General features: G+C 56.3%; 1 protein-coding gene across 1 annotated transcript; it reads right to left on the bottom strand.

Annotated features, from left to right (window-relative positions):
- Positions 1-649: 649 nt before the first annotated feature.
- On the bottom strand, positions 650-7,411 carry LOC138324473 (uncharacterized; the record flags this gene model as incomplete). The annotated part of the gene is made up of 4 exons (XM_069269537.1): positions 650-781; positions 1,208-1,598; positions 3,809-3,936; positions 7,289-7,411. Coding segments are annotated over 4 exons (774 nt in total), but the record flags the coding sequence as incomplete, so codon positions are not given.
- Between the last annotated feature and the right edge of the window lie 1,368 nt (positions 7,412-8,779).

Below are 8,779 nucleotides of genomic sequence, written 5' to 3'. Positions count from 1 at the left end.
CCGATGGGTTAAGGGTCGGTGATCGAGGTAAGGGTCGGTGATGGGATAAGGGTCGGTGATAGGTAAGGGTCGGTGATGGGTAAGGGTCGGTGATGGGTAAGGGTCGGTGATGGGTAAGGGTCGGTGATAGGTAAGGGTCGGTGATGGGTAAGGGTCGGTGATGGGTAAGGGTCGGTGATGGGTAAGGGTCGGTGATGGGTAAGGGTCGGTGGGGAGAAGGGAGAGATGTAGAAAAGGTGATGGGTAAGGGTCGGTGATGGAGAAGGGTCGGTGATGGGTAAGGGTCGGTGATGGGTAAGGGTCGGTGATGGGTAAGGGTCGGTGATGGGTAAGGGTCGGTGATAGGTAAGGGTCGGTGATGGGTAAGGGTCGGTGATAGGTAAGGGTCGGTGATAGGTAAGGGTCGGTGATGGGTAAGGGTCGGTGATGGGTAAGGGTCGGTGATGGGTAAGGGTCGGTGATGGGTAAGGGTCGGTGGGGAGAAGGGAGAGATGTAGAAAAGGTGATGGTAAGGGTCGGTGATGGGTAAGGGTCGGTGATGGATAAGGGTCGGTGATAGGTAAGGGTCGGTGATGGGTAAGGGTCGGTGATGGGTAAGGGTCGGTGATAGGTAAGGGTCGGTGATGGGTAAGGGTCGGTGATGGGTAAGGGGTCGGTGATGGGTAAGGGTCGGTGATGGGTAAGGGTCGGTGATGGGTAAGGGTCGGTGATGGGTAGAGGTCGTGAGGGTAGAAGGGTCGGTGATGGGTAAGGGTCGGTGATGGGTAAGGGTCGGTGATGAGAAGGGAAGGTAGAAAAGGTGATGGGTAAGGGTCGGTGATGGGTAAGGGTCGGTGATAGGTAAGGGTCGGTGTTGGATAAGGGTCGGTGATAGGTAAGGGTCGGTGATGGGTAAGGGTCGGTGATGGGTAAGGGTCGGTGATAGGTAAGGGTCGGTGATGGGTAAAGGTCGGGATGGGTAAGGTCGGTGATGGGTAAGGGTCGGTGATAGGTAAGGGTCGGTGATGGGTAAGGGTCGGTGATGGGTAAGGGTCGGTGATGGGTAAGGGTCGGTGATAGGTAAGGGTCGGTGATGGGTAAGGGTCGGTGATAGGTAAGGGTCGGTGATGGGTAAGGGTCGGTGGGGAGAAGGGAGAGATGTAGAAAAGGTGATAGGTAAGGGTCGGTGATGGGTAAGGGTCGGTGATGGGTAAGGGTCGGTGATAGGTAAGGGTCGGTGATGGGTAAGGGTCGGTGATGGGTAAGGGTCGGTGATAGGTAAGGGTCGGTGGGGAGAAGGGAGAGATGTAGAAAAGGTGATAGGTAAGGGTCGGTGATTGGTAAGGGTCGGTGATGGGTAAGGGTCGGTGATAGGTAAGGGTCGGTGATGGGTAAGGGTCGGTGATGGGTAAGGGTCGGTGATAGGTAAGGGTCGGTGATAGGTAAGGGTCGGTGGGTAAGGTCGAGGGGAAAGGAGAGATGTAGAAAATGGTGATGGGTAAGGGTCGTGATGGGTAAGGGTCGGTGATGGGTAAGGGTCGGTGATAGGTAAGGGTCGGTGATGGGTAAGGGTCGGTGATAGGTAAGGGTCGGTGATGGGTAATGGTGAAGGGTCGTGACTGGAGAAGGAGGATGATGTAGAGAAGAGTGATGGGTAAGGGTCGGTGATGGGTAAGGGTCGGTGGGGAGAAGGGAGAGATGATGTAAAAGGGTCGATGGGTAAGGGTCGGTGATGGGTAAGGGTCGGTGATGGGTAAATGGGTCGGTGATAGGGTAAGGGTCGGTGATAGGTAAGGGTCGGTGATGGGTAAGGGTCGGTGATGGATAATGGGTCGGTTGATGGTAAGGGTCGGTGGGGGTCGGTGATGATGTAGTAAGGGTCGATGATTGGTAAGGGTCGGTGGATGGGTAAGGGTCGGTGATGGGTAAGGGTCGGTGATGGGTAAGGGTCGGTGATAGGTAAGGGTCGGTGATGGGTAAGGGTCGGTGGGGATGGGTAAGGGTCGAAAAGATGGGTAAGGGTCGGTGATGGGTAAGGGTCGGGAAGGTAAGGGGTGATAGGTAAGGGTCGGTGATGGTGATGGGTAAGGGTCGGTGATGGGAGAAGGGTCGGTGATAGGTAAGGGTCGGTGATGGGTAAGGGTCGGTGATGGGTAAGGGTCGGTGATAGGGTAAGGGTCGGTGATAGGTAAGGGTCGGTGATAGGTAAGGGTCGGTGATAGGTAAGGGTCGGTGATGGGTAAGGGTCGGTGATGGGTAAGGGTCGGTGATGGGTAAGGGTCGGTGATAGGTAAGGGTCGGTGATGGGTAAGGGTCGGTGATGGGTAAGGGTCGGTGATAGGTAAGGGTCGGTGATGGGTAAGGGTCGGTGATGGGTAAGGGTCGGTGATAGGGGAAGGGAGAGATGTAGAAAAGGTGATGGGTAAGGGTCGGTGATGGGTAGGGTCGGTGATCAGGTAAGGTGGTGATGGGTAAGGGTCGGTGATGGGTAAGGGTCGGTGATGGGTAAGGGTCGGTGATGGGTAAGGGTCGGTGATAGGTAAGGGTCGGTGATGAGTAAGGGTCGGTGTGGATGGAAGGGTCGGTGGGGATAAGGGAAGGATGTTACAAGAGGTGATAGGTAGGGTCGGTGATGGGTAAGGGTCGGTGATGGGTAAGGGTCGGTGATGGGTAAGGGTCGGTGTTGGTAAGGGTCGGTGATAGGTAAGGGTCGGTGATGGGTAAGGGTCGGTGATAGGTAAGGGTCGGTGATGGGTAAGGGTCGGTGATGAGTAAGGGTCGGTGATGGGTAAGGGTCGGTGGGGAGAAGGGAGAGATGTAGAAAAGGTGATGGGTAAGGGTCGGTGATGGGTAAGGGTCGGTGATAGGTAAGGGTCGGTGATAGGTAAGGGTCGGTGATAGGTAAGGGTCGGTGATGGGTAAGGGTCGGTGATAGGTAAGGGTCGGTGATGGGTAAGGGTCGGTGGAGAGAAGGGTCGATGATGGGTAAGGGTCGGTGGGGAGAAGGGAGAGATGTAGAAAAGGTGATGGGTAAGGGTCGGTGATGGGTAAGGGTCGGTGATGGTAAGGGTCGGTGATAGGTAAGGGTCGGTGATGGGTAAGGGTCGGTGATAGGTAAGGGTCGGTGATGGGTAAGGGTCGGTGGAGAGAAGGGTCGATGATGGGTAAGGGTCGGTGGGGAGAAGGGAGAGATGTAGAAAAGGTGATGGGTAAGGGTCGGTGATGGGTAAGGGTCGGTGATGGGTAAGGGTCGGTGATGGGTAAGGGTCGGTGATGGGTAAGGGGTCGGTTGATAGGTAAGGGTCGGTGATAGGTAAGGGTCGGTGAGATAAGGTAAGGGTCGGTGATGGGTAAGGGTCGGTGGGGAGAAGGGAGAGATGTAGAAAAGGTGATGGGTAAGGGTCGGTGATGGGTAAGGGTCGGTGGGGATGGGTAAGGTGTCGGTGATGATGAAGGGTCGGTGATGGGTAAGGGTCGGTGATGGGTAAGGGTCGGTGATAGGTAAGGGTCGGTGATGGGTAAGGATCGGTGATGGTAAGGGTCGGTGATAGGTAAGGGTCGGTGATGGGTAAGGGTCGGTGATGGGTAAGGGTCGGTGATGGGTAAGGGTCGGTGATGGGTAAGGGTCGGTGATGGGTAAGGGTCGGTGATGGGTAAGGGTCGGTGATGGGTAAGGGTCGGTGGGGAAGGGAGAGATGTAGAAAAGGTGATGGGTAAGGGTCGGTGATGGGTAAGGGTCGGTGGGGAGAAGGGGATGTAGGGTGATAGGTAAGGGTCGGTGATGGGTAAGGGTCGGTGATGGGTAAGGGTCGGTGATGGTAAGGGTCGGTGGGGGGTAAGGGTCGGTGATGGGTAAGGGTCGGTGATGGGTAAGGGTCGGTGGGGAGAAGGGAGAGATGTAGAAAAGGTGATGGGTAAGGGTCGGTGATGGTAAGGGTCGATGGGTAAGGGTCGGTGATGGGTAAGGGTCGGTGATGGGTAAGGGTCGGTGATAGGTAAGGGTCGGTGATGGGTAAGGGTCGGTGATAGGTAAGGGTCGGTGATGGGTAAGGGTCGGTGATGGGAAGGGTCGATGAAGGTGAGATGGGTAAGGGTCGGTGATGGGAAAGGGTCGGTGATAGGTAAGGGTCGGTGATGGGTAAGGGTCGGTGGGGAGAAGGGAGAGATGTAAGGGTCGGTGATGGGTAAGGGTCGGTGATGGGTAAGGGTCGGTGGGGAGAAGGGAGAGATGTAGAAAAGGTGATGGGTAAGGGTCGGTGATGGGTAAGGGTCGGTGATGGGTAAGGGTCGGTGATAGGTAAGGGTCGGTGATGGGTAAGGGTCGGTGATAGGTAAGGGTCGGTGATGGGTAAGGGTCGGATGTAGGTAAGGGTCGGTGATGGGTAAGGGTCGGTGATGGGTAAGGGTCGGTGATGGGTAAGGGTCGGTGATGGGTAAGGGTCGGTGATAGGTAAGGGTCGGTGATGGGTAAGGGTCGGTGATAGGTAAGGGTCGGTGATGAGTAAGGGTCGGTGATGGGTAAGGGTCGGTGGGGAGAAGGGAGAGATGATAGGTAAGGGGTGATGGGTAAGGGTCGGTGATGGGTAAGGGTCGGTGATGGGTAAGGGTCGGTGATGGGTAAGGGTCGGTGGGAGAAGGGTAGGATCGGTGATAGGGTAAGGGTCGGTGATGGGTTGGTATGGGTAAGGTCGGTGATGGGTAAGGGTCGGTGGGAGAAGGGTCGGTGATGGGTAAGGGTCGGTGATGGTTGTAAGGGTCGGTGATAGGTAAGGGTCGGTGATGGGTAAGGGTCGGTGATGGAGTAAGGGTCGGTGATGGGTAAGGGTCGGTGGGGGTAAGGGTCGGTGATGGTAAGGGTCGGTGATGGGTAAGGGTCGGTGATGGGTAAGGGTCGGTGATGGGTAAGGGTCGGTGATAGGTAAGGGTCGGTGATGGGTAAGGGTCGGTGATAGGTAAGGGTCGGTGATGGGTAAGGGTCGGTGGGGAGAGGGAAGGGTCGAAAGATGGGTAAGGGTCGGTGGGGAGAAGGGAAGGATGTAGAAAAGGTGGATGGGTAAGGGTCGGTGATGGGTAAGGGTCGGTGGGGAGAAGGGAGAGATGTAGAAAAGGTGATGAGGTAAGGGTCGGTGATGGTAAGGGTGTCGGGTAAGGGTCGGTATGGGTAAGGATCGGTGATGGGTAAGGTCGGTGATGGGTAAGGGTCGGTGATGGTAAGGGTCGGTGGGGAGAAGGGAAGGATGTAGAAAAGGTGATGGTAAAGGGTCGGTGGAGGGTAAGGAATCGGTGATGGGTAAGGGTCGGTGATGGGTAAGGGTCGGTGATGGTAAGGTTCGGTGATGGGTAAGGGTCGGTGATGGGTAAGGGTCGGTGATAGGTAAGGGTCGGTGATGGGTAAGGGTCGGTGATAGGTAAAGGGTCGGTGATGGGTAAGGGTCGGTGAGAGGTAAGGGTCGATGATGGGTAAGGGTCGGTGATGGGTAGAAGGGTCGGAAAAGGTGATGGTAAGGGTCGGTGATAAGGGAAGAGATGTAGGGTGATGGGTAAGGGTCGGTGATGGGTAAGGGTCGGTGATGGGTAAGGGTCGGTGATGGTAAGGGTCGGTGATGGGTAAGGGTCGGTGGGGAAGGAAGATGGTGATGGTAAGGGTCGGTGATGGGTAAGGGTCGGTGATAGGTAAGGTCGGTGATGGGTAAGGGTCGGTGGGGAGAAGGGAGGTGATGGGTAAGGGTCGGTGATGGGTAAGGGTCGGTGATGGGTAAGGGTCGGTGATGGGTAAGGGTCGGTGATGGGTAAGGGTCGGTGATGGGTAAGGGTCGGTGATGGGTAAGGGTCGGTGATGTAAAAAGGTGATGGGTAAGGGTCGGTGATGGGTAAGGGTCGGTGATGGGTAAGGGTCGGTGATGGGTAAGGGTCGGTGATGGTAAGGGTCGGTGATGGGTAAGGGTCGGTGATGGGTAAGGGTCGGTGAATGGGTAAGGGGGTCGTGATGAGAAGGGTCGGTGATGGGTAAGGGTCGGTGATGGGTAAGGGTAGTCGGTGATGGGTAAGGGTCGGTGATGGGTAAGGGTCGGTGATGGGTAAGGGTCGGTGATGGGTAAGGGTCGGTGATGGGTAAGGGTCGGTGATGGGTAAGGGTCGGTGATGGGTAAGGGTCGGTGATAGGTAAGGGTCGGTGATGGGTAAGGGTCGGTGATGGGTAAGGGTCGGTGATGGGTAAGGGTCGGTGATGGGTAAGGGTCGGTGATGGGTAAGGGTCGGTGATGGTAAGGGTCGGTGATAGGTAAAAGTCGGTGATGGGTAAGGGTCGGTGATGGGGTAAGGGTCGGTGATGGGTAAGGGTCGGTGATGGGTAAGGGTGGTGGGGAGAAGGGAGAGATGTAGAAAAGGTCGATGGGTAAGGGTCGGTGATGGGTAAGGGTCGGTGATGGGTAAGGGTCGGTGATGGGTAAGGGTCGGTGATGGGTAAGGGTCGGTGATGGGTAAGGGTCGGTGATAGGTAAGGGTCGGTGATGAGTAAGGATCGGTGATGGTAAGGGTCGGTGATAGGTAAGGGTCGGTGATGGGTAAGGGTCGGTGATGGGTAAGGGTCGGTGATGGGTAAGGGTCGGTGATAGGTAAGGGTCGGTGATGGGTAAGGGTCGGTGATAGGTAAGGGTCGGTGATAGGTAAGGGTCGGTGATGGGTAAGGGTCGGTGATGGGTAAGGGTCGGTGATAGGTAAGGGTCGGTGATGGGTAAGGGTCGGTGATGGGTAAGGGTCGGTGATGGGTAAGGGTCGGGTGATGGGTAAGGGTCGGTGATGGGTAAGGGTCGGTGGGGAGAAGGGAAGAGATGTAGAAAAGGTGATGGGTAAGGGTCGGTGATGGGTAAGGGTCGGTGGGGAGAAGGGAGGATGTAGAGGGTCGTGGAAGGTCGTGGGTAAGGGTCGGTGATGGAGAAGGGTCGGTGATGGGTAAGGGTCGGTGTTGGTAAGGGTCGGTGATAGGTAAGGGTCGGTGATGGGTAAGGGTCGGTGATAGGTAAGGGTCGGTGAGGGGGTCGGTGATGGGTAAGGGTCGGTGATGGGTAAGGGTCGGTGATGGGTAAGGGTCGGTGATGGGTAAGGGTCGGTGATGGTAAGGGTCGGTGATGGGTAAGGGTCGGTGATGGGTAAGGGTCGGTGATGGTAAGGGTCGGTGATAGGTAAGGGTCGGTGATGGGTAAGGGTCGGTGATGGGTAAGGGTCGGTGATGGGTAAGGTCGGGAGGTAAGGTCGGTGATGGGTAAGAAAAGGTGATGGGTAAGGGTCGGTGGGAGAAGGGAAGGGTGAGAAAAGGTCGTGATGGGTAAGGGTCGGTGATGGGTAAGGGTCGGTGGGGAGAAGGGAGAGATGTAGAAAAGGTGATGGGTAAGGGTCGGTGTGGAGAAGGATCGGTGATGGGTAAGGGTCGGTGTTGGTAAGGGTCGGTGATAGGTAAGGGTCGGTGATAGGTAAGGGTCGGTGATGGGTAAGGGTCGGTGGGGAGAAGGGAGAGATGTAGAAAAGGTGATGGTAAGTCGAGGTGTAGAAAGGGTCGGTGATTGGTAAGGGTCGGTGATGGGTAAGGGTCGGTGATAGGTAAGGGTCGGTGATGGGTAAGGTCGGTGATAGGTAAGGGTCGGTGATGGGTAAGGGTCGGTGGAGAGAAGGGTCGATGATGGGTAAGGGTCGGTGGGGAGAAGGGAGAGATGTAGAAAAGGTGATGGGTAAGGGTCGGTGGGTGAGAAGGGAAGGTGTCGAAAAGGTGATGGGTAAGGGTCGGTGATAGGGTAAGGGTCGGTGGGTGATGGGAGAAGGGTCGGTGATGGGTAAGGGTCGGTGATGGAGTGAAGGGTCGGTGATGGGTAAGGGTCGGTGATGGTAAGGGTCGGTGATGGTAAGGGTCGGTGATAGGTAAGGGTCGGTGATGGGTAAGGGTCGGTGATGGGTAAGGGTCGGTGATGGGTAAGGGTCGGTGATGGTAAGGGTCGGTGATGGGTAAGGGTCGGTGATGGGTAAGGGTCGGTGATGGGTAAGGGTCGGTGATGATGGGTAAGGGTCGGTGATAGGTAAGGGTCGGTGATGGGTAAGGGGTCGGTGATAGGTAAGGGTCGGTGAGAAGGAGGATAGGTAAAGGGTCGGTGATGGGTAAGGGTCGGTGGGGAGAAGGGAGAGATGTAGAAAAGGTGATGGGTAAGGGTCGGTGTGGAGAAGGATCGGTGATGGGTAAGGGTCGGTGTTGGTAAGGGTCGGTGATGGGTAAGGGTCGGTGATAGGTAAGGGTCGGTGATAGGTAAGGGTCGGTGATAGGTAAGGGTCGGTGATGGGTAAGGGTCGGTGATAGGTAAGGGTCGGTGATAGGTAAGGGTCGGTGATGGGTAAGGGTCGGTGATAGGTAAGGGTCGGTGATGGGTAAGGGTCGGTGATGGGTAAGGGTCGGTGATAGGTAAGGGTCGGTGATGGGTAAGGGGGTCGGTGATGGGTAAGGGTCGGTGATGGGTAAGGGTCGGTGATGGGTAAGGGTCGGTGGGGAGAAGGGAGAGATGTAGAAAAGGTGATGGGTAAGGGTCGGTGTGGAGAAGGATCGGTGATGGGTAAGGGTCGGTGTTGGTAAGGGTCGGTGATAGGTAAGGGTCGGTGATGGGTAAGGGTCGGTGATAGGTAAGGGTCGGTGATAGGTAAGGGTCGGTGATGGGTAAGGGTCGGTGATGGGTAAGGGTCGGTGATGGGTAAGGGTAAGGGTCGGTGATGGGTAAGGGTCGGTGATGGGTAAGGGTCGGTGATGGGTAAGGGTCGGTGATGG

Source organism: Argopecten irradians, chromosome 5 (genome assembly GCF_041381155.1).
Source record: "Argopecten irradians isolate NY chromosome 5, Ai_NY, whole genome shotgun sequence".
Classification (NCBI taxonomy): domain Eukaryota; kingdom Metazoa; phylum Mollusca; class Bivalvia; order Pectinida; family Pectinidae; genus Argopecten; species Argopecten irradians.
Note: the sequence above shows the minus strand (reverse complement) of the source record. Positions and strands in the feature narration are given on the sequence as shown.